This window comes from Hydractinia symbiolongicarpus, chromosome 5 (assembly GCF_029227915.1).
Source record: "Hydractinia symbiolongicarpus strain clone_291-10 chromosome 5, HSymV2.1, whole genome shotgun sequence".
NCBI lineage: Eukaryota > Metazoa > Cnidaria > Hydrozoa > Anthoathecata > Hydractiniidae > Hydractinia > Hydractinia symbiolongicarpus.
In genome coordinates this window covers 30654205-30679917 of record NC_079879.1, presented here as the reverse complement: position 1 = coordinate 30679917, position 25713 = coordinate 30654205, and the positions used below count along the sequence as shown (strand labels likewise).

The window sequence follows — 25713 nt, the reverse complement described above, 5'->3', positions numbered from 1 at the left end:
GCAACGTGAAGAAATATCGATAGATGCTTTTGATAGGAAAGTTCAGCAAAAATTTCTGCCTAAGATTCGTTGTTAACTAGTAAGCATATTGGAGCAGAGAAAAATACTAATCAGGAAATTTTAAATCTTTTATATGTTTAAGAGTTTGCACAGAAGTCTTAGCCTGTGACTTCGTACATGTTCCAAGTTGGACATAACAGACTTTACAGTTTTGCAGATCTTGTTACGAAAAATTAAAAAATAAGATTTCAATTTTTTCTGTCTAAAAGAAAAAGATTTTTTATCTTGCTACTTTTGTGTAAAAAAGAAAACAAAGTTCATCCAAGATTATAGTTGAAATTTTCATAATGTTGCATAAAAATACAATACATCAAATTAAAACACAAGACAACGATAAAATTTGAGAAATAACAATTTTTAGGGAATTTTGAAGCGTGAGAACTCTGCCACGTAGAAGACGAACAATTTGAATAACTTAAACGTAGTATGAAAAATACAGAACAAAAAGCTCCAAAGTGCAGGTATATAACAAAAATATATTCACTAAAAATATAAAATTACATTTCTATTTTCTCAACACCATATTATGTGCTTTTCGCACAATAGCGCTGTGTCGTTTTGATGTCGTAGCAAATTCAGCAACGCCAGCCTAAACAACAGTACATAATCGAAACTTATTTTCAATATTTATCAGTAAACATTTTAATTGTTAAAGTTAGTATAAAAATCTAAAAAATCCACGAAAAGATAAATTTGGGAAAAATATTGTGCTGATTGCAAAGTAGAAATTATTTAAATCATTGTAAAATTTTCAAAATCGCTTATAAACCGTTTAGCCCAGCAGTACGGGAAAATAGCGACCGTGGTTGTGACTTCATGGACCGAACGCTGTGAGGTCCATGCAAACAACCGAGGTCACAATCAAAGTTGTGTACGAAAAAAAATTAAATATTTTCTAAACCAAATTTTAAAATCCTGAAATCTGAAATCACAGAAATTTTCATGTAAACATCGCTTGTATGTTAAGGTGGCACTAAAATAAAATTTATTAAAAACACATCAAAATTAACCCTGTTCTTCAACGAGAAAACACTTACAAGAGGCGAATCCACAAACAATTTGTTTTCTTTGGCTAGCAGTTTCTTTCTTCCTTTCTTCTTCGTAACATTTAACGATGAAACATCTTAAACAAAAACAGTTACGAAACATATTCTTTTTTTATTTCTCCACGCAAATGAAAACAAAGAAATAAAAATAATTTTTTAAAATTATATTTCTGAAACATAAGTCTGTCTGTAAATCAAAACTGATAAAAATTTATACAAGAATATTTCGCAGAGTGGCCACAGAAATTTTAAAACAGATTCTACGACGAATAAAGCTAAGTTCAAAACTGTTTGACAATATCAAATTCCACGTCTTCTAGAATTTGGTATATTTGTGATACCCTATATTGACGTGACGTCACACTTTTTGCACGGATATTTTTTCACACTTCACGCATAAATATAGAAACGTTTATCGCAAAATTCGCATAGTGACGAGTTTAAGCATATTTATTGGATGTTTATGTTTAAATATAAAAAATTACAAATTAAAAAACTACAACTACAAAATAAAAGTAAAATTTTGGATGTTCATTATCTTTCTTCGTTATATAAGGTTTGTAACTTTCGTTTAGCATCCACAGTCAATCTTTTAAAGTTGGTCAAGCGCACATTATCATGCAGAATCTGTTTTAGAAGTATTCGATCATGCACGGGATGACCATCTTTTTTGTAAACCTTCCATACTTTGGAATATCCACCTTGCCAACGTTCAAAAGTAAAATGGCTACCGTCAACATCCACAACTTTGCCAATAATTGGCGTCTCGTCCGACTCTTCGCTTCTCAATGCAACAAAGTTACCAACAACGACATCAATCTAAAGAAATTGAATATTATAATAACAATGTGAAAATTATTTGGTTATTCATCGTGTACGATTTATATATCTATAGATTAACCATATCGGATTTCCGAAACTGCGGCTAGGAATGTTTTAATTAAAAACGAACCTTACACTCAAACAACATTCGAAATCTAAAACAAACATACACGACTTGCTAGGTGCTATTCAAAGCAACTGATCTTAAACAGCCCTTAGCATTGCATTTTTACAAAGACCACAAAACAATAATAAATAACAAGTATAAATCACTAACCTTGTTGTCACAAAATACTTCCTCGTTTTCTTCAACTATCGAATGGAAAGGAGATAACGCCACACTAACAGAACAGACGAATGATTCTTCTTCCGCACTTGGTAACTCGGTATCTTGCGGCGCACCTTAAAATAAAGGAAAAGTTTAAATCTATATAATTTTTGATCAAAATCCCAAACTATTCAATCCTTTTTTAAGAACTTGATATATTATAAGGATCTAAACTTTTCCTTTCTTTAAGAAAAGCCTACGTCCGGCAAAAAAAAATAATTTACGCGCACTTTACGCAAACTTAATATACATTGCGTCCTATTGTCATATTCATGTAGGTAATTGGATTAACAAGGTCTAACTCACCAGAATCACTATGCGTTAAATCAGTGACATTTTTTACACTTTTTACCTAAAAAAAAATAAGTTTCCTATTACCGTATCAGTCAAACAGTTGCAAACCGCAAATCTTTTAAAAGATAAGGTTTTCACAAACAAAATCTCAAAAACGAAATTCATAGCAATACTCTGACAAGTTCCAATAATTTTTTGATACCATGATTTAATTCATCAACTCGTTTATTTTTTCATTCAACTATTTCTTGGACAGACGATTTGTGTGTATTTTAAAACTACATAGTACGTGTGAACCGAAAAAAAAAAAACATTTTTAAAATTTTCCGATTTGCAGGTCAGCTGTAACCCTGTACTGAAAATAAACTCTCATTGTACGTACGTTTAATGTGTCGTCAACCTTTGTCGCCCTAAAAATATACAAATAAAAATAAAATGTGCCATAAGAAAATTATTCACAGGGTTGCAAGTGACTTTGTTGAATGAAATTTTCTGTCCATCTGTTAAATTTGATAACCCTGGCACTGTGAGAAACGCTATGTACATCATCACTAAACAATTATAGTAACAATAACAAAATCAGACATATACCTTCGTGTTGATTTTCTGTATGGAGTTGCCTGCAACAACAACAAAAAAACAATAATAAAAATATTCAATACATAAATAAAAAAAATAAACACAATTTTTTTTACAAGATTACAACATTCCTACCGGTATTTTCCTTAACTTTGCTGGCGTAAAGTCCTAAACCAGAAAAACAGTTCATCAATAAAGTACAAAGACAATTTAAAAGAGAATCTCAGGTTTCAGAACGTATTGGTTAATGACGCCATCTGAAAAACTTACACATCTTCTTAATTATTTTTTAAAAGCACACGATCGTATGTTTTTGATCGGCGTTATAAGCTCTACACAACACAAGCAAAAAGTTTTTTTGTTTGTACATAGAGGGGTCATTGTTTATACTGAAATATGTTTCCTCCTGTTCATTCGCTGAATTCAATTCTTCCATAGACTTGCAGTTGGTTACAAAAAAACGCAGCAACTTCATTTAAAATTAGCTGGGCTTAAAAAATATCTTACTGGATCATCTTGGTCAGAGGGCGTGTTGGGAGAATCTGTAATATTATGTATTTCCAGCAATGGCCTTTTTGCAGGTTTCACTGCTTGTCTTCGCAGTTCATCCAGCGCCGCCCTCTTCTCATCTAACGCCGCCCTCTTCTCGAGTGTTACTTTCTCTAATTCCTTTTCTTTTACAGCCAGCATCTCTTTTAAATTTTTACTTTCTTCAGTGCACAAAACAATTTGTTCATCTTGCAGCGCATGCTCATTTTTATATTTATTCATCTCTTTATCTTTTTGAGTGATTTTATTTTGCAAACATTCTACCTCGCTCTTCAACGTGCTTACTTCTGCAGTTTCACTGGAATCCGCTTTTAAAGAATCAATGATAGCTTGTGATTCTGTTCGTTCTTGTTCCAAGCGATGTATTGTTTTGAAGTGATCTGCAAAAGATACCAATGCAGTTAAAATCACCCTTATGTCTATTGCAAATAAAATAGGTTTAATCCTCAATAAGGGAGAGTGGGGGTGGCAATTTAAAACCCACAGAGATTTTCCCCCAGAACGTTTTTCACGGGGTACAACTAGAAAATCGATTTTTATCTATTACAGAAGTATCTGGAACGTTTTCAAACAAGACAAAAAGTAACTTCTTTTTTTAAGAAATGGGACCAGCGTGAACCAGTTTTCTACCCTGCTCACAAAAATGCCAGATTATAGTGCAATAAAATATTAGAACCACAAACCGGCTTTTTCCTTTTCCGACAACTCCAATTCTCGTTCTAATTTATGCACTTGATTTCGACAGTCTTCTTTTTCTTTTTTTAACTCGTTCAATTCATTTAATTTGTCAATTAATTTGTTGTTTGTGTCTTTTTCTTTTTTCTCTTCTTCTTTCAGTTGTGTCTCTAATTTCTGTACTCGATCATCTAATTTCTGAGTTTGCTCGGCCAACACTGCTTTCAAGCTTTCCTCTAAATCACATTTCTCTTTAAAAAGTTCTTGAAGTTCAGATTTGTCTTTTCTCTCTAAAATAACATGAATTACAAATTGCAAGTATTTGGGAGTTTACGTTGTCTGGTCCGCATACAGTCCACACTCGAACTCTCAGGGGACCGGGAAGAGAGTTCGAGTTATTAAAAGTTGAGTTTCTAAGAGTTGGGTGAAAATTACACTATTCTTGAACATTTATTCAAACATTCAAATCTTTGAAATCTTATATCGTTCAGTAAGTCGGCACATTTTTCTTACCTGATTCATACTTCATAGTTAACTTGTCGATCTTAGATTGTGCATCGCGCAAGGACTTCTTTAACTCCCAATTCTAAAATTTCAAATAATCAACGCGTTTTAGTAATTTCGACACACGGTAAAAAATGTTAAACGTTTCTATAGTAAAGACAATGATTTATACGCGAATATTTAAAAAAATACTAAAATAAAAATTTCTAAAAATTCTATCAGAAAATAAGATAAAACAAAATGAAATTTAGTATTGATACAAGTTTATGGTAAGGATTTTGAAAATCACATTTAATTTCTTTGCAAAAGTTAAGAAAAAGCTAAGGCACATTGAAGAAAACATTTTTGAGGAAGGTGTAAAACAGATTTTGTGTTGTTTACTTGGCATTCCAGGTTCTCCAATAATATTTCCTTTTTTTGGGACTTTTTAAAACTAAAAATAATTTAATAAAATAAATAATTAAATAAAATCACCTCTTCCTGCAAATCATCACTCGTGCTAGTGAGGCGTTCAATTGAAGCTTTATACGAATCGGATATGTCTTCTGTTGCTTTCAATCGTGACTGACGGCGAGCTTCTAGTTCTTTCGTCAGTCTTACAGTTTTTTCCTCTGCGTTCTTTTGCTGATATGACAATTTCTATTAAATAAAGTGGTTGTGCAAAAAAATAAAAAAATAATAATAATAAATAAATAAAAAGAAGAAGATACATCTTACACAAAAAGTTATTTAGTAATACAGTCTTCCTCACTTTCTGTTTAAAAACAAACCTGAAGTAAACTTGAAGGTAATTGGACAGTTTTCGGGAGATTTTAATACTAAATCTGAGGTGCAATAAGATTGTAAATTTTTCTAAGATTTCTATTTGTATTTACCCAGGTACTAAAGAGTAAGATACTTTTATAACGTAAGAACACAACAAAGATGTGTTCCACCAGTTTATAGACACGTATGTACTGGAGGTTAGGGTAAAAAAAATAATTTACGACAAAGATGAATATAAATTGGAGATATTCCAAATCAAGTTTTTAAAAAGAAAAACACAAATTGCTTTCATTTTTTAAACTTGTAAAGAGGCGTAGTAACCCTGTAATAGAAAGGCTAACAGAAAAATTCTACCTCAATTATGCTTTCTTTATCGTCACATTTCATTTTTAATTCATTTACTTTATCTTTATAATTCTCCAAGTCAGTATTTTTAATTTGCAAGCTTTCGGTAAGTTCTTTGTTGTTTTGCTGTAGAGTATCTAGCTTGTTTTTTACGCTGTTTAAATCGTTCTCCATACTCGACAATTTCTCTTCATAACTACGCACTTCACCGCGTACGTCACTCTTTTCTCTTTTCAGCTCCGTCAATTGATTTTGCTTTTCTTCAAGCAGAGATTGCTGCTGTTCCACTTTGCTACCGAACACTTCAGTTTGTATTTTCAATTCATTTTTGAGCTCATTCAAAGTCGCCTGAGTTTGCTCCTCCTTCTTCATCCATGTAGTGAGTTCATCCTCTAAAGCAAAGCCGTTTTCTTTCTGATTTTCCAACTGAAATTCCAGCTCACTTATAACTGTTTTATATTTAGAACATTCATCTTGTACGTCATTCACTTTTTGTTTCAACAAATCCCTTTCAGCAATCAGCTCATTCATTCCTGTTTTTTTCTCATACGCACATAATTTAGTCTCTAGCTGTTGTATACGATTAACTTTTGTTACAACCAAATTAGTTTTCTTCTCTAAAGCCTTGCTTGTCTCGTCTAAAAGTTTTTCCAGCTTTTTAATTGTGTTTGTTTGATTCAGTTTTGTTGCCGGTGAGAATGGACTCCTCGCAGGCGAGTTGTGTTTCTTAATAGGCGTGGTAAACTGCTTCAAAGCATCCACACTTTTATTTTCAACAGGATGTTTCAATTCCGCAGCAGCTTCGTAACATTGTAGCTGCTTCTCCAGCCTAATGACTTTCTCGCTGTACTCTTTAACTTTCCCCTCAGCAGTTTCAACGTTTTCTTTTAATTGCACAACCTCATTAACTGGTTCTTCCTTGCAAACAACATCTGTTTCTTCTTTGTAAATATTTGGTAATGAAAGCTGCTCTTTCAGCGATTTGACTTGCCCATTCAACTGTTCAATGATGCTTTCGTTTTCATTTAAGACAACTTGATGCTCTTTATATAATGCTTCGTATTTTTCGAGTTTGATCGACAACTCATCATTTTCAAATTGAATCGTTTTGCAGTTATCTTCACTTATTTTTAACTTAGCACATAATTCTTCGCTTTCAGATTTAAGTTTATTCAATAAAGCATCACCTTCTTTCAGTTTTGTTGCATTATCTACGTTTTCTTTTGACAATGTTTCGTTCTTTTCTTTTGCTAAGTTGTACCACTCTTCGCTTCTTGATGCTAATTTAACCAATTCGGCATTTTCAGCTAAAAAAATAAAGCATTCTGTCTAACTCACAACTCTTTGCAGGCTGTTTAATCACGATAAAACATATTAGGGTAATAGATTGGTAAAAATATTATAGCAGGGAGAAACCAGCTGGTTTTACAGTGATAGTTGTTTGTTGTTAATTTTAATTCAGACAGGGGTCATTCAAAACCATCAAATAATCCAACAGAATTGTATTTCATTATAACAAATGTTTTACACACGCGAAAAAAAATTATTAAAAAAAATTACATTAAATATTTCATAATATGCAGGTTAATTGTTTACCAAAATTTCATTAAGGTGCTATTTATATTATAATACACACAAAATACAGACAAAGATATAAACAACTGGAAGATATGAAACTTTTTTGAATTGTTAAAAAGTCATTATTGTTTTTACTATGTACGCTATTGTTTAGTATCACGTGGTTTTTCTTGAATAGCAGCCAAAACACGAGGCTATTGCAAATGAGAGAAGCAAGCAAGCTGGGAAGTGACAGATTACATCCCCATAAAAAAATAAAAATACGAACAAGGTAATATAACCACAGTAAAACACCAAACACAGTGTGCTTCCCAAAACTCAATTAAAAGAAAAATATCGAACGGTTGCAGGATTGGGTTTGTAACAAAAACGCAAATTTACACCGCCGTTGTTTTAGGTGTTTTAATGCGTAAGCTATATTTACCTTTCTGAACTTCTGTTATTTTTTCTAATTCCTTTATTCTTTTGTCTCTGTTGTCTAGCTTTATTCTTGCTACTTCCAATTCCTTTATCGTCGACTCAAGAAGTTGCTGGAGTTCCTCAATCGATTTCTCCTGAACAAAAAAAAATGTACGATATAGCAATATTATGGTCACTGCAGTAATTTTTCGCACTCAAGTAATAAACTTAACTCAAAAGACTTTTTTGTTAAGATATTTGTTTTGCGAAAATAATCACCTGTTCATTGGATTGTTCATCCTCTTCTAACGCTTCTCGCAACTTGTCAATTTCATCATCTTTATCTTGCAGTTTCTGCTGCATATTCCTCATGTCGTCATTTTGCAAATTTAAAGTCTCCTTTGCTTCGTCCAGATCGCTTTTCAAATCTTCGATTAACTTAGAGTGGTTTTCTGGAGTATTTGACTTCTTTAGGAAATTACGTTCCGATTCCAACTCAGCCACTCTTGCTTGAAGGGTTAAGATCGCTTCGTCCCTTTCCTGCAATTTAAATCAATACTACCGTTTTAAATTACTTCAAGCAACAGACGTATAGAAGAAAAAGGAGGTTTTAGTTGGACATTCTAAAAGTTGCGTCCATATAACAGACACCAGAAATTGTATCTAAAACCTTTACATTTTCACATCGCTTTATTGGTTATTAAGTCAACTAGCAAATACTGCGTTAAATCATAAACTTTCGCGGTCACAAATTTTCGCAAATTTTAATTTTTCGAAAAGTTGATCACGAATTCTGAAACGACTTATTCGCGAAATATTTTTCTGGAAAAAGTCAACTTTAAACCAGATAGGGCCGCGCTTGAGTTTTTTATATTCCTTTATTTGCGAAAGATAATGCCTAGTCCACGAAACTAAAATATAAAGATTTCGCGATAGTTTATGGTCTTTTAAAGTACCTTCACTTTGCTTTTTTCTGCGTGCAGTAAAACGCTAGATACATATGATTCATCATAACTTTCTTCAGTTTTCTTTCTTTTCCTCTGTCTGTTTACAGTTTTAGTGAGCAAATCAAGACGTTTTTCCATAGTTTCTTCCAAGTTTTGCTTTTGTTCCATCATCTGAGCGCTGAAAAATATGCAAGACTTTTAATAAATTCGTGTAACAAACAGATTAAGTCACATTTAAGCATTAGGAACGTAGTTTAATAACGTACTTATGTGAACTTTCAATTTCAACAATAAGTTCATTCATTTCCATACTGACTTCCTTACGAATAGTTTTCTCTAACTGGGCTTTATCTCGTCGTTCAGCTTTTACTTTTTCACGAAGCTCTGCAACAATCGTCGTTAGTTCCTAAATATTTTTATAAGTACAGAAGAATTACCAGTGTGGATATAAATTTAAGTACCAATCTACCAAATGTTTGCACCCAACTCTCCAATGTCGACGCACCCTTAAAACGTATCATTTGTCCACTTTACTTTTGCATTATGGCATGAAAACCTTCCAAGCACTTTTAATTTTTGCGAATTTAAATGGGAACTAATTAGAGACACACAAAAATGAACAAAAGTTTTAAAATATACCTCATAGGAGAACGCTGTTGGATCTTCCAAGGTTCGTTTTTTACTAGCAGTTGCTGGAGTAATGATACACAACGGTGGTCTTTTATAACTGGGTGTTGCAGGAACTTTTGGTAAAGGAGGTGCTTTCCATAATTCTGTGGCACGTTCTGCTTTCATTTTGATCTGATAAACAATGTGCAATAAAAAATATAATTCCCAACCCGTCTAACTTTGTGCACATATTTTTTGCACACTATTTGTGCAATGTTAACTTTTGCCCGACAAAACAAAATTTTATAGATACAATTTTATTAAGAATTATTCAGCTTATTTAAAAAAATGTTTGTGTTTTTTTTAAAAAATGCGAAATTAGACAATATTTTCATACATTCCCAAAAAAATTTAAACTAGATTTCTAACTTTCACTAACCCTACAAATAAGCTAACTCTTCAGTAACAAAAATGGGACTGGGTGCCAAAAAGCAATATTTTCATGGCAATACTTATCGAATAATTTCTAAATGATTTGCACTCTCTTAACACTAGATGTTTTACAAAGATATTAACAATATTGTTGCTTAGCCTCAGTAAATCCTTCTGTTTTTTTGTGTTGTGTAACCTAATTAACACCACTATATACTGCCTAAGCTTGTCTTTTGTTGCATTCCTAGGTAAACATGAGGACATCTCATCTGATCCATATGGCTCACGATGCAGCGTTAAATTCTTTAATTTGCTTCTCAAATAAGCGTGACATAAGCCTGATTTCATTGACTTATAAAAAAACCATGTATTTTGTCAATGAGCTTCTTTTTTAAAAATATAGTGGTGCTTTCTTATAGTAAATATGGTATTTTAATTCATTTTGAAGCAAACCTTTACGAATTTGCACACACTATCATTTTTTGGCATATCCACGTTTTATGTTTGTTAAAATCAATATTTACCTGTTTTGCAATAGCAGAGAATTTCATCACATGATATGTCTCATCAAATAACGAAGCACATTGGCTTACATTCACAATCATTGAGGCTTTCCCTTTCCCAAGAAAAAAACTTTGAAACAGTCGAGTCAATTTGCTTTCCCGAAAAGGGACAATAGTTGGATGATTGCTAAAGAAAAATGCTTGCAAAATAAAAAGAAACAATACAAGAGGTTATATCTACATACAGGCTGTGTAACAGTTGTCTTATACTACATTGTTAACAATCAAACACTTACGGATGAAGTTGGTTATAACGCAAGGTGCTGATACATTTTCCAAGTGTCATAATAGAGGTGTTGATATTACTGGCTTCTTTGAGCTGCTCTCCATCAGCCTTGGTTTTACAATATCTCTCTGAACCGGCAAGATCCACAATTGAGAGTCTGCATTAAACAGATTTAAATAATGGAATAGTAAAAAATAGATAGAGAAAAGTTATTTCTGAAGAGTTTTTCCCACTTTTTGCAACTTTTTAGGAGTAAATTTCCATTTCTAGATCTTTCATGTTTCCTAAAATAGTGACGTCTCCTTTATTTTATTTAAAATAATACCTGCTTATTCTGGCTACGTGAGGCTCATCGACATCCACAATCTTTAACAATTTAATTGTAAAAATGCAGTGACTAAAAACAAAAAAATGATAAAAACATTAGGATAACCAGGGAACTATAGAAGGAAAATATTTCGGTAGATTCACGACGGTTTCGAAGTAGAATTATAAAGTCAGTTCACTAGACACTCTTTGTAGCTGGGCGCATTGTAAGTCACTTATCATCGATGCCTTATCAATAGTTATTTTGTTATTTTCGCTGTAAAATGATTCGCTAAGACGACATTTCTATTAATTCTAGGGTATATTTTAGGAAAATAAGCATGAACTGAACAGTAGATTTTTTAGACCAATGTAAATAGGATTTATTGACTAATTTTTTTCACTTACCTTCTACTTGACATCTGGTTCAATTTTGTGGCAGCCATGTGCCTGTTTCTCTGTCCCAGACGTAATACCTGAAAGCAAAATGAAAGGGTTGTCTGGAATTTTTTCTTTTATGCCATAATGTTTTTTTATAGAAAATGATAATTCCAAAAAGTAACAAGTAAACATTTTATGTTAATCAACTTGCAAATTTTTAGAAAAAAATCTAACTAATGCGTTTCTTTGATAGAAATGAAAACAAGAAGCAATTCGTTCAAGGCACTTTGAAGGAAGAATGAGTGTCAAATGTTTGAATTGCTAAGTGTTGAGTTTCTGTTACCTTGTATGCTTCATCTGATGAAGTAACAAAAACTTCAGTTAAACCTAAAAAAAATGACAAAGATTGGTTGTCACTCTTGTGGCATAGTTAATTGTTTATTAATTAGCACACTAAATTGATAACAAACCTTTTACATATGGTTTTCCCATTTTATCATCGCCCAGCTTTAACGTTGCACGTTTCTTTCCTTTGCCAATCGGAGTAAGATCAAGTAAGTCGTACATTAGTTCATTATAAATCTCCATGAAAGAAACCCACATCCCAAATTTAACATTTCCTTGCTGTTCAACATTAATAGTAGTTGAATCTGCTACGCGTTGTTTAATTTCTTCTACTATATCTGCAGCTAAGAAAAGAAAGCAAAAACGTTGCTAATTAATTCCTATTAATAGACATTAAAGATTCCCAGTACTTGATATTCATAATAAAGGGAAAAATTAATATTATATAACTTAAAACCATTCAACTTATATAATAATTATTAGCCAGTTCCATTTAAGGATACAGTAAACCCTTTTGATACACTCATATCTCCAAGTCATAAAAAATTTACATTTTTGAAAGTGTATTAATATAAGGAATTTCCAAGAAGAAAAAAAAAATCTGAACCGCATTATTTTTTTCCACCGAATAATCTATATTATAATACCCGTATACGCCTGTCTGTCATACAAAACCACTAGTAGCAAGACACACACAATGTGGTATAAAAAGAAGGGGAGAACCGGTTGATTTTTCAACAGGCCACTGAGTAGTATAAAGGGGATTTATAAAAAAAATCCCAAGCTATACGAAGAATACTACTTTAGGAAAAAAACAGTTTTTCTTTAACCTGTAAAAATGTGTTCAAAAAAACTTAACATTGGTATGTAAAACATTGAAATATTTAATTAACTGATTACTTGTTTATAATTTCAAAAGTTTAAGTTTCTCTTAATTTCGGAACGAGTAAGGTGTGAACAAAAATCCTAAATGTGCAAGATCCTTGTTTCATTGATTTATTAAATTTTGTAATTTTTATCTTAGAACAAAACATTTTACAGAAAAAAGATTTCTCAATAACATTTTTGAAAAAATGTATATAAAAGAGTTACGCAGGGTAATGAGTAAAGGGTGCAGTGCCCTCATATTTTTCCATGGATTTCGTAATTTTCAGTAACCTAACGGGTATTGGCCTGAATTTGTATTGTAACTTTTAAAATATAAGAGTAGCAAAATTTGTCACATTTAATGTCATTTGACATGGCTCAGAAAGACTTAGAGGATAAATATTTTTTTCCGCAAATTAGGACAAAAAACAAAAAAAGAAGTTATGAAATTTAAAGTAGAACACATGGGAACCTAGTCCTCATACATTGTTAAAGTTAACACTGAAGCATTACATAATTTATAAAGATTAAGCACATCTCCAGTCAAATTGAAACAAATTATAAGCATTTACAAAATTGTTTGAACTCCATGATCCTCATATTTTAAACAAATTTTACATCACTTTTAATATCATTTACAGGCTTTTTCATAAAACAAAGGTGAAAAGAAGGTTTGAAATGATTGTTTTTAATTTTAACCTGTAAACATAAAAATGATATGAAGTCAGTGGACTAAAAATTTGAAACAATTATTTTAAAAAAAACTTTTATATTCATAGAGATTGTTTCAAAAACAATTTAATGAATTGAAACAAGACAATCCATAAGTGTATTAATCACAATAAGTCTTTGATTATATTCTAAAGATATAATACCCACCATCTATATGATTTAGACTTGCAGACTTTTGAATTATGGATATATCTTGCAATGTGCAATTACTGGAAGCATTAGATACATTTGTTTTTGTTGTGCTGTTCAAAAGTTTGAAAACAGACAGGTCAATGTTCTAAAATAATAAAAGAATGTCAAAAAAATTGTAAACAAAACAATTTTTAAACCAATCCAATGAAAAATAAAGCACAGATTTCCTTTATAAAACTGACATTAAATTTTATCTTTTGTATAAAAGTTAACATTTTTAGGGTAATAAATACAAACTTAGGGGCTGTACTTATCAGGTAAGTTGGCTCAGTTAACCAGGCTGATAGTATTTTGTTCATCTAAGGCCTGGGCAAAGCAGGCTAGTTCGCTTTTCATACACAGGCTTTTTTATAAGGTTTTCTGAACCAGGATAAAAGCTAAACAAGGAAGCAGCAGGGCCAGCTTGTCTCCCTTTGAACAGACACTCAAAATAACCAGAACAAGAAAGAAAATGTCTGGAATTTGAGTCGAAAATGTCAGAAATTTAAGTCAAAAATGCTAGAAATGCGAGGTAAATAACCAGTGGAGAGAGAAGATGCATTTGGGATATTTCAAAACTTCCTGAGGTTCCTGGTGGAGTAGACAGCAGTAAAAATGAAAAACATACCTCCTTGTCATTAGCATGAAATATGGCATTGCGGATGTTATCTTCTCTGTTTTCCTCCTGTTCACTTAAACGTATAATATCATGGCAGTGTTTAGGTTTTAAATTTGCACGAGTGTAAAGCTTCTTAGATACACTATTAAATATTACATCCAATGCCCTTGGCAAAATGCCACCATCTTTTGGTGACCCTTGTATAGTGTATGTCTAAAATAAAGTGAATGAAGTGAATGAAAATTTACGCATTATTTCTTTTATCAACGAGGTCCTGCGAAGGGGGTCCTAGCATACTTAAAGTTTCTGTTTAAGCTACGAAAACTGTGCAAGCACAACAATCACACAACTAATTGATTCATACTTTTAATAGTCTCTAAATAACTTGACAAAGGTTTGCACCCTTGGCCTTCTGAACAGGAAGCTAATGAAAAAATGATGATTGCATGCCAATATTATGTTAAGGTGTGCAAAAAAGCATAATAGGCCACAATTATCTAATCTTTTCTCCCTCTCCATTTATGTATAGAATTTTCAGAGTGGAAATTCTGTTGAATATTGACGTGAGCTTCTTCCGAAATGTCAGTTTGAATTAAAAGCATGACCTTGCAGTGTCATTGTTATTTTGATTGGCTTTACTTTCTGAAAATGTCAGTAATTCCCGTCGACCCTAAGTACTTACCAACATAATTGCTGAAGTATTTCTAAATTAGATAAGCTTGCGTTGTCAATTATTTGCTAACGGTAAAATTGTACAAAACATAATAACAACGAAATAACAATGGAAAATAAATTATATTTCCTAGAGCAAAGCTGCATTGTCTTTTACTGCAATGAATGAAACATTGTAACTATTAAAAGCTCAAAGCCAAAATTCATTTGACAAGTACTTGCTTTAACATAATTAATACAGTTTATAACCATTGGGTTAAATTAAATAATTAGAAAATTAAAATTTATTTAAATAAACATTGTTTATTTTGTTATTGAAAGTTAATAATATTTATTTTTGCATTTGAACTATGTTTTATTTATTACGAATGAAATTAGCAAGTTTGCCAACATGTTTTTTGTAAGTTCAGAAAAATTTTGCGGGCTTGAGTATCAAAATTGCCACTGTGTCCTAATGAAAACCGAAATTGCACTTTTTCTAGCACACCACACAAGATAGCACCTTAAATAATTCAGCCGTTTTTAAGGAGGCGTGTGCGTGTGGCTGCACGTCATTCCTGACCAGGCCCGGGGCTTTTAGTTCTCTTTTTAGAAATTCAGGCACTAATATTATTTTACCTTTCCAGAGTTAGTTACTCCATATGTAAACACCAAGCCATTCTGACCATCTAAAATGTCTTTGACAAATGGTAACATAGTTTCGTCAAAAAATTCCTTTTGTTGTGTATTGTCCTGAAAAACGTGTGTAAATGAAAACTCATAGCTTTGGTTAGACAAGCCACGAGTACTTGATTTGAAAGAGAATGAGTCTGTTGGAGCATGAAGCTCGACTGATTCATAGTTTTTCGACTTGATGCAACCTATAAATCACAAAACAATTATATAATTAATAAAGGATAAAATAACAAAGAAAAAAATTAAACAAAATTATTAAAAAATACCTTGATTTTCTTTAGCACTTATCTCTTTGGCAGTAAAAGGCCTAATTCTTAAAAATACTTTCATAGGCTCTTTTCTTTGACGTATATTAGGTATTTCTTTTTCGCCATCATTGGTGCTTTCACCTTCATCATCAGAAGCTAATAAATATACAAAAATAAATAAAACAAATTATATAACAAAAAAAACAATGTTCTTATTATTGACCTCAATAAATATTTTATTTGTAGTACAAAGAATTGTTTCCAAAAACTAGTAGCGCAAATGGGGAATTTAAATAAGATTTCAATGAAAATGCTTCTGGTTTTGTATTATTATTTTTATCTAAATTTATGGTTATTATAAAAAAGTGCCCAAAGAGAATTAATTTTTTCGAGAACTAATTTTTGTGAGGTTGACATGTCCTAATACTTTGCAAGTATTGAATTTGGTGATGATGACATGTTTCCAATTTATCCGTTTTTCAGGGGTTTGAGACATAAATTTAAGGTTTAAATTTACATATAAATCATATTTATATACTAGGTAAATAAGACAAAAATAGTATACAACGATTTAAAAAAAGAAAAAAGAATTAAATTCTACACGATTTTTTTTTCAAAGAATCATACCCGATTTTAAATACTATTAAATTTTACGTTTTTTAAAAAGCAATTCAAAATTCAAAATCAGGCCCACTAGCGACTAAGCCTAACTATCATACCTGCTGTTTCATTGTGCCTACTTTTGTCACAAACTAATATGGTGAAAAACAACTGTTGGTCACATAAGCATAAATATTGGCACAAGCATGAGGAAAGGCTTGTGTTAACACTGGCAACATAAGCATAAAAACTCATAATGTGAATGACACAAGATATCAAACTTTTTGATATTCTGATGTCAGGCTTTCAGCATATTTCTTTGCAGGGGAAACCAGAAAAACATAAGCATAATCATTTTTTTCACAAAACTTTTAAGAGCTTTGGCTAATGGTTAAATGATTTTACATGCATCCGTGTGTGTATATCTATGAAAATTGCCATGAAATATTTAACTTAAAATAAAAAAATATTTAACCAATTTTTAAAAAAATTTCTGACCAAGGCATTTCTTTTCTTATTACTATATGTTTTTACTTTTTTCATGCCATAACAATGCTTAAAAAAATCAAATGTCCTCTCTGTCGTCTTCTGCTAAATGTTATGTTTATGTTACAGGTGGGACAGCATTATGCTTATGCTATTTTTTAAGGCATATATAACTATATTTATGTATTCATGTACTACTCATGCATGTCTTTTATGCTTATGCTTAGGTCACAGTCTGAAACGGGCTTTAGAATTTACATAATTCTTATATATCAGGAAAACAAATGAAAAATTATGGGTTAGATAAACACTTTAAACCAGAAAATTAAGGGTATAATTTCACACACACAGGATAGGAGGCTAGTGTAAGGTGTTAGGTAACTTACTAAAGTCGGAAATGTGCTAATAAGCGTTATGCGTATGATAAAAAAACATTTAAAATATTCTTGGCTTGTCCTACGCTACGGGAAATCATTCACGTTATTAAAAGATAGGAATGAAGGAGTAATGGAACGACTGTTACCCCCAAATTTCGTGGCCAGATTATTTAAACTTTTCTACTGGCCATTAGGGAGTGGGAAAGGGAGAAAGAGAGAGGGATCATTAGGCTGTTACCAGTGATGGTTGAGGGTTTTTAAAGGTAAAACAGATTAAAAAATGTTGAAACGAGACAAATACTATGGGTTGGCAACGTACCGGAAAATAACTTTTTCGCCAAAGTATCCATGACTGCGACCTACCATTGATTTAGATGTTAGAGCAGTAAACTTTTCCCACCAAAATATTGCTGTTTTTAAACTAGATTTAAACGGACGCAATATTGAAGATTTTGGCGCTTTGTGCTGGCCGCATTTGCGTATAATGAAGAAAATTTATACAACCTCTAATTTGTTTAGGTAAGTGCGGCAGACCTTCGCGGTCGTTGCGAAGTTCACATTGACATGCGGTCCGGTTCATATATTTTACATCGACCGTGTTGTCGATGTTATCGTCTGCATTATCAAAATAGGGAGGAATGCCTCGCTTTGTTGATATTCGACTCTGCTGCTCGTCGTCGAATATCCCAAGCTCGACTGAATTATTACGGATATTCAATTTTACCTTATCTGCTCAATTTGTTCAGTGATCACTGCGGCTGTCTTTTTTTATCCTAATCTGCTTGCAGATGCCGAAGGATATGCGCCCGGAGTTTGTCTAAAGGACGTTAATAAATAAACGGGAAAATAAAACACAAATTGCGAAAAAATAATTTGTTAGCCAAAATATTTTTACAGATGCACCTTTCGAAACAGACGCGTTGGTTAAAAAAACAACAATTATATTCATCCACAAGGTTTCTTGCCTAGAGCCATTGTCAAGAGGCGGCTGCCAAGTGTATTATAAAGGCTTGATGCCCTGGGAATGAAGGTGGACAATATTACCAACACCGTTTGCGTAAATATTACGTCAAAATAAATCGGTACTAGAAATACAAGAAATCAAAAAACAATTTGGGAACAAGAGAATATCAAGTTTGCACACGAGTATTTTTCGATAAAAATCGTCACTTTTGTTTTCTTCAGTACTTTTCTATGTACATGGTAAAAAAAAACACTTAAAAAACACCAGAGTTTGTTTTTACGTGAGTATTCTAATACACAGGTAAAATCTTCGTCATTCTACATGCATTCTGCAACCTGTCAAGAATTACGTAGAAATTGATATTAGGTTTGCATAAAAATTAAAGAAAAATAACCGTAAGCAAGAGGAAAATGTACCAAAACATTGACGTTTTTGTCGTCTAATTAAAAAGGTAAACAAGTCTCATAAAAAGCAAAAAATAAATACAAATATATATAACCTATAATCTATAAAATATGGTTTAAAAATCACTTGATAAGCGGCTCATTTAAAAAATTTTTAAAGTTGCTGACAACAAATTTTGACGCTTCCAAACTAATACTTTTATCAAAGAAAATTGGACCACGGCCTTCCATCGTAGCCAGAAAGGATTTGTGTAGCTTCTTCGCGATCGGCACAAAATGCTAGAAGAGTAAACAGAAATTATAGAAACAATACATTAGTGAGATTGTGGTACTGGTAAGATAGCACATTAGCTTTCTAAGTGTTGCAGTCGTGTGGGACTTTAACCTACGATCTCTCGCTTGCTGGGCGACTAACATGTTGTACAAGAGGCGAGGATACTACCTCCTTGCCACATACTACAAAGGTGTGTCCCCTTTGCGACCTTATTTTAACTAGCAAATACCAACAAAATATTAGGATAGAAATTCAGTAAGGTAGTCAAGAGAGAACTCGTGGACTTCCACTGTCTTTGTAACACTTTTGAAGTCAATGATATGATGACTATTATCAACTATATGATTTTATGGCTGTGCAGAACGAACAACCAGTTTTCCAAATCAAAAATCAGCTATTGGACCACACTTCTCTATAGTATGTGGCAATGCTTAGAATAAAGACCTTTGTGTTTTATATCGTGTAAATCCAAAAAAGAAATTTCAAAGCAAATCAGATAAATTCATCGCACAAACATTTATCGTACATCGAAAATCAAGGGTTGTGTAGTCGCCATGCCCAGCATCACGGGTATGTAGAAACGCTAATGCAACTCACTTACGTCGAAGGAGAAGAAAAAGCAACCGTTAGCATGGAATCCCTAAGTACATTAAAACTTCCTGTTACTTGTTTGCTGTTTTTAGTTCTTCAATTTTGTTTTCTATGTCTTTTGTGTTCTAAAGTTTTTAAAATCTGTGCGTAAATTTTCATGCCAGTTCTTTAGCTGTGACTTTTTTTACTTTCTGTTAATCTACAATTTATTATTGTTGAACTGAGTTTTGAATAGATGTTTAATTAAACGTTCACTTTGGAAAAAGAAATAGACCGGAACAGACAATTTTAGTAACCAGCCAGATCAAAAAATCACAATTTCGTGACCCCGCCACCTTTCGTTCTTGAGTGGAAACTCGGCTTTCCTAACTTTAATGTCTTACCTCTTTTTGAATAATCCCTTTCTTCATAAAAGCTGTCAGTTCGGCACATATCGTCTTTCTGATGTATTTTTCTGCTTCCACTTCATTTTCAGTGTCTGGATAATCCTTAATTAGAACGTTTCTTTTTGTAGGAACATTAACAATAACAGGTAAATCAGTTACGCTTGCGCTTTCGTCTGTCATATCAAATGGTTTCGGTGTCGGACATATCGTCATTGTCATGTTACTGAAGCATGCCACGTCATACAAGGGAGCATCTGGTACAGCAATTGTTCGCTTCTTTTTAACCGGCGGTGCCAGCGAAGGGGGTTGATCGTTGCTAGGTAGGGATTGATGGGATGTCCATCGATAAACACTGGCGTGAGAAACAACGATTCGCTAAAAAAACAATAAATGCATGCAAGATGTGAATCTAAATTATGCTCAACACCCAATTCCCTCTTCACTGGATTATTCTTATTTTACAGAAAAAATTAAAAAATTAGTTTGAAAAACAATGATTTGAGCAAGAGGCTCTTCTTATTTCTTGTCAAAATTTGAGGTTCGTGCTCTATCAAATTGTTTTTTTAAAACAAAACGGTTAAAGGACCAACCAACGAACCTGTTCACTTTTTTCAATAATTTCCAACGGTGGAGTTAATTCAGCAGCAAAAGCAATCAAGTCCTGATAAGTTCTCTCTTTACTTGCTTTAAACTCGACTAAATCCTGATCATGCGAAGGTACCACGGTAAATTCAAACGGGCTGAATGAATTCATCATGTCGATGCTCTTAGCGAGTAGCTCTTCGTAGGCGGGATCCATGCGAAGGTCTTTAAAATGTTGCTCGACAAGCAACCGGATTTCTACACGGCTCAAGTCAGTTGACAATAAAATTTGGTACGGCCGATCTTTGTCGTAGGTGTGTCCATAAGCCTTAATAGCTATGCCTTTGTGAAACATTTCGAGTGCTTCAGGATTATGATCGTTTAACGCTAAACAATTCACGTAAGCTTTCACTGTCCGTCTGTGGACATCGAGTTTTAAGTTGTTTATCTCGCTAGACACTTTGAGTGCTTCTTCTGGTAAGTTTAATTCGCAGAAGCTAGTACACACCTCGTTTATGAGCTTTGTCTTTACAGGAATCGACATGGTTGCATGCACATTTAAAAATGTATCCCAAGCTTCGACTGCCATTCGAATTTGCAGCAAACCTTCGATTAAACGGCCCGCGCGGTTATTTCGCTCAGAAAGTTCGTTCTCGTCAAGTTCCCCGCTCTCTGGAACTCCGTACTGACAATGTTTTAAAACATGATATCCACTGTCAATTTTGTTGTTACGGATACAAACATCAGAGCATAAATTCGCGATCGAACATACACTCATGTCTTCGTTAGTTTCCATCATGGTTCCAAACTGCCCACCGCTGTGCGAATATGATATCAAATGTTCATGACAGGTATGCAGTATTGTGTATGCTTCGGAAAAACTCTCTCGATTGTGTAAGTACCTAATTACACGAACTGCAAGACGGCCTGATGCCAAAGATACATCTTCGGGTAGCTCAATATCATTTCCTGCGTTGGTATATGTTTGCATAAGCAATCTAATAAATATATTAAACTTATATCCAGGTCGTTCATTGTTAGTTAGACCGAGAAATAAACCATTTAAAACGATGTTGTTATTTGCTGCATCCATTGACACCGCTTCCATATATAACTCCTTGAACTTGGAGCTATCTTCGCCATTTTCCTGGTATTAAAAAAAATGATAACTACAACGATCCCCGTGTCGAAAATAATTTCTGTAATACTGCAGAAATGTAATAAGCAATTAAAATATTTTCAATGAAAATACAGAGTATCAAGGATAAGAATTAAAAAAATTTTAGCGTTATGAAAGTGTAGGAACAAAAGAAATCTGTTTTAATTAAAGATAACGTCCCCCTCACATTAAGTTCAGCTGATATTCTCAATAGTTCGCGATGCGCTGTTGCTAGAACTTGCTCTTGATTGAACACACTACCATTAGAATCTAAAAAGAAAAATTAGAAAAACATTACTGGATTGAGAAAGTAAGGCCAAAATACACAATCAGTTTAAATGTAAGAAATCAAGATTTAATTAGCTAAATGTACTGTTCTTGTGGAACTCAATTAACTTCGTATTAATTCAACAGGATACCTGCGCTAGATCTGTCGTCATCACAAGATTTTTGAAACGTCTCAGAAAATTGGAACTTGCTAAATAATAGAAAATAGCATTGTAAACAAACTGATGATAATACACATTACTGACGTTTCATAGGACGTATGCAAGATGAGAACAGGCTAGCACCTTCGCAAGTAAGAAGTGTTCACTTTTTTTCCACAAACACATTGATGTTCTGGTCGCGGATATATCTCGCGCATTTTGGTGTACACAAATATAGAAGCCTCCGTGTTTGCGGTCCATTCTTCTAGTATAAGTACAACCCGTCGCAATTCCTTCTGAGATAACATATAACTTCGATCTAAACACTAAAAGAAGGAAAGCGTCCATATAGAACCCAGGGGTAGGAAAATGACCATGTACAGAGTTAATTTTTGTGTCGAGTGTCGATACAAACCTTTTTTACTAAATCTAAAATGTCGGGAAATCTTCTTTTTGCAATTAAAAGATTTAAAACTTGACTGATTCTTCTTTCTTCAGGCTGAAATAAGTACATAAATAAATTCTAGTTAGTTATGTACGAAAGCATCTACAGATTTTAATAACAATAAGCAAAACAATATAAACCGGTACCGGGATCTTCGTTGAAAGAAGACATAACACCATTTTATGATGAACTTTGTCTGGTCCAGTTTCAAGGGCGTCTGCAAGAGTTGAAGCAAACCAGTCCGGTATGGTTAAATCAGCCGGTACAATACCCTGTTCTGTTATCTCATTATAACGAGTCACAAATAGATCGTATTTCTTGTTAGCACATACCATGTTCAATACACGAAGTATGCTCTGGAATAAAAAGCATTCTTTCAACGTTGCTTGATTTTTTTAAAAAATGAATATTCTCATTTATAATAGAAAAAGCATTTGTTACCTCCTCCGTTAGTTGAATCGAAGCCTTGCGCATCAAAAGATAAATCTTCTCTACTACATCAAAACATTGTCCACCATTTTTGCAGAGACTGACCACTGCTTCATTAAATGACTAAACACAAATAATTTTGTAGAAATAGATAAATTCCCCTTGAAGATATTTAACAATTTGATCAAGATTGAGTAACACTTTAGTATGTGATTATACAGTGTAATCATCTATTCGCACATGGTTTCAAGCTCCTGCAAGAACTCGAAAAATAACAAAACTTTCTCCTTAAAATTGTAGAAATACAATCAAGGTGTGTTCAGAATTCAAACTTTTAAAGAAAATTCATACTTGATAAGACAAATAGGCTCAAAACAGACAAGGGATTTTAGTCATTTTAATAATCACAGAAGATTTAAAAGTTTCGTTTGCCTGAATACCTTGGGACTAGCACGTCTAAACTTAACTCTAACCTGAGTTCAGCCTCACATTTTTTACGAGTGTCTTGCGTACTAAATTGTGCACAAAACTCCCCATTGATATACTTCAGGGAAAGTTAAAAAAAATCTTACTTGAGAGGAAGATGAGCAAAGAGATAATGGCATTCTTTCCAGAAGTGAAATCGCTGCCACAACATTTGTATTCGTTTGTATGGAAAGCAAAAGTTTCTCTAAAGTGATCACTGGCACAACATTGAAGTCAACCCATGCATTCAGCAGTTCAGTCAGTTGACCAATGTTACAACATGGTGTGAACAATCTAAAGAAGAAAGGTCGAGTTATCCACAATTAAATTGTAAGAGGGGTTGTTCACAATTAAGTTGTATGAAGTTGAGTTGTTCACAAAGAAGTTCTTGCTTACTTCAAATACGTTTTTCTTGCATCGTTGGATAGCACCAAACTTCCATCAATTAATTTCTAGTAGAGAAAGTAACAAGCTACTGCGAGAAAGACAAGTTAGGGAAATATAGAAAAGACAAAAATTTGTGCAAAAAATTTCCTAATTCTATGAGATTTTGGGGGGCTAGGACTTAGGTTGTTAAGGCTAGAGAGTTGTTGGTGTTCAAGCTGCTTACTGTGTGCTAATATGTTACTTCTTGTCAGAGGAATGGGAATGGATGTGAGGCCTGAAGGTTCTTAAAATTTTCTAACATCGAAGTAGTTAGTTATAAAGATCTTTCTCACCTTACATATACATGTTAATGTTTCAGCTTTTATTTTTGGACTTAACACAGATATCTCGATTTCAACGAAAAATTTATCCAACAATCTATTAAAAATATTTTAGAATTAATTTTTTATAGGTTCGGCTGGAACTTTAAATACAGCATCAACTTAATAATACTACCTTTCCGAACTAACAAAATAGTTTTTAACATAATCCCATATCTTTAAAACACTAAAAGACAATAAAATTTTATCATTAGCAGGAAAGATTCGCATTTTATTACAAATATCTTTAAGATAATTTCTATGCTTTAATTCATTCTCTTTTTCTTTACAGAAAAGTTTGTAATCTTTGAGATCAAATTAGACATCACTGAAATAAAATTTAAGCCTAGAAACTTCTTTTACTCACAATCCTCTCTTGTCTGTACATAAGAATAATAATTTTTCCATATCGTTGCTATCAATTCTGTTACGATCAAAAGTTGTAAGCAGTTCTTGCAACACATCAACAGCACTACAAAGAAATTACAGAAATCTCAAACTTCATTTCTATTTACTATTACATCTACAAAAATTATTTTGTGACTACAAAATTTATTTATTACGTTTGTTACCTTGGATAGTCTCCTAGTTCATAATGGGACTGTTATCAATAAGTGTCCTCCATAGGTAGTTTTAGTAAATTTAAAGCTCCCATTTGAGCTGCAGGAGCCATGCAAGCACAGTATTTAGTTAACTAGACAACAACCTAAATCATCAATCCCCTTCTTATGTTGAACAATGCACAAAAAGAACTAATTCACACTTAAATATTATCTAGCTTGACTCAGTGGGAAGTTAAGACTGGCACTGATGATCTGTATATAGTTTCTTTTACTTGTAATCTTAATTCCCACCTCATAAAATAGATTTAAGACTTCTTACTTATTTATACGTCCAACATTTGCCAGTACTTGTGCGTGAACAAACAAGTCTTCCCATTTTAGTTTTAGCATTGCACGTTTCATCTCCACCAGTTGTGTTGCAATCTGAAAAAAGGAGCAACTTCAAGGTTGTATGGAGAAATCCATTACATATTGTGCAATAATATGAAACAAAACAAAAAAGTTAATATTGTTTTTGAGGTTTCTTACTATGCAAGCATAAAAAAGAAGCTATTACTAATAGTGTCAATTTTTATAGGTAACTAAAATAAACGTTTCCAAACTTACCTCAGCATTATCATGATTGGTGTTTTCTTTTATGCACAATAAGGTATGTTCGATTCCATGCCGAAATTTACTTTCATCTATCTTTTGGTAAGACGGTGAATTGCCTGATGTACGGTCCCTGATCTGTTGAATAATCAACCATGCTCGATCTAACAATAAAAAAATATAGATGTAACTACGTAAACATAAACAAACAAATAAAAATAACAGGGACCATTAATATTCTCACCAATGTTTGTAAGGTACTGCAGCTCTTCAAGCAATTCTAAATAGTAAGTATTAAAGATTTCTGATTCAGCAGTCAGAGTTTAACTGAGAGTGAAAAAATATTGTGACCCTATTATCCTAAAATGTATTATCCTGTTTGACCTACCAAATTTGAATGGATTTCAGAATCAATTTTATCTTTGTTTAATTTTAAAAAATTGAAAAATTTAATGAAATCATGTTTAAAACAAGCACTTAAAAAGG

The 25713-nt window shown here is 32.8% G+C and overlaps 2 protein-coding genes and 1 long non-coding RNA gene across 4 annotated transcripts; all 3 read right to left on the bottom strand.

The window, feature by feature from the left end:
* Positions 1–498: 498 nt before the first annotated feature.
* LOC130645882 (kinesin-like protein KIF20B) lies at positions 499–17635 on the bottom strand. Of its 2 annotated transcripts, none has more exons than XM_057452010.1 (27): positions 17520–17635; positions 15756–15893; positions 15433–15674; positions 14152–14355; positions 13500–13629; positions 11879–12097; positions 11752–11795; positions 11436–11503; positions 11047–11118; positions 10732–10878; positions 10457–10622; positions 9531–9692; positions 9158–9297; positions 8901–9069; positions 8224–8484; positions 7970–8099; positions 5977–7274; positions 5332–5496; positions 4867–4939; positions 4362–4643; positions 3637–4058; positions 3265–3297; positions 3142–3170; positions 2933–2960; positions 2563–2608; positions 1098–1183; positions 499–649 (listed from the first exon to the last, which is right to left on the bottom strand). In XM_057452010.1, exons 1-27 carry the CDS (start codon positions 17548–17550, stop codon positions 566–568), a joined length of 4869 nt encoding a protein of 1622 aa, XP_057307993.1. In that variant the 5' UTR covers positions 17551–17635; the 3' UTR covers positions 499–565. The 2 variants fall into 2 exon arrangements, with proteins under 2 accessions (XP_057307993.1, XP_057307992.1); XM_057452009.1 differs by lacking the exons at positions 499–649; positions 1098–1183 and adding exons at positions 1470–1925; positions 2206–2330.
* Positions 17636–18524: 889 nt separating this feature from the next.
* Positions 18525–24157, bottom strand: LOC130645887 (uncharacterized). Its single transcript, XM_057452014.1, has 12 exons — positions 24047–24157; positions 23724–23779; positions 23435–23621; positions 22875–22985; positions 22580–22789; positions 22404–22487; positions 22133–22314; positions 21980–22038; positions 21748–21830; positions 20418–21548; positions 19817–20194; positions 18525–18847 (listed from the first exon to the last, which is right to left on the bottom strand). Exons 3-12 carry the CDS (start codon positions 23465–23467, stop codon positions 18692–18694), a joined length of 2427 nt encoding a protein of 808 aa, XP_057307997.1. The 5' UTR covers positions 23468–23621; positions 23724–23779; positions 24047–24157; the 3' UTR covers positions 18525–18691.
* A 264-nt stretch (positions 24158–24421) lies between these two features.
* LOC130645890 (uncharacterized) lies at positions 24422–25382 on the bottom strand. Its single transcript, XR_008982756.1, has 3 exons — positions 25243–25382; positions 24956–25059; positions 24422–24545 (listed from the first exon to the last, which is right to left on the bottom strand). It is a non-coding gene; the product is annotated as an uncharacterized LOC130645890 (long non-coding RNA).
* Between the last annotated feature and the right edge of the window lie 331 nt (positions 25383–25713).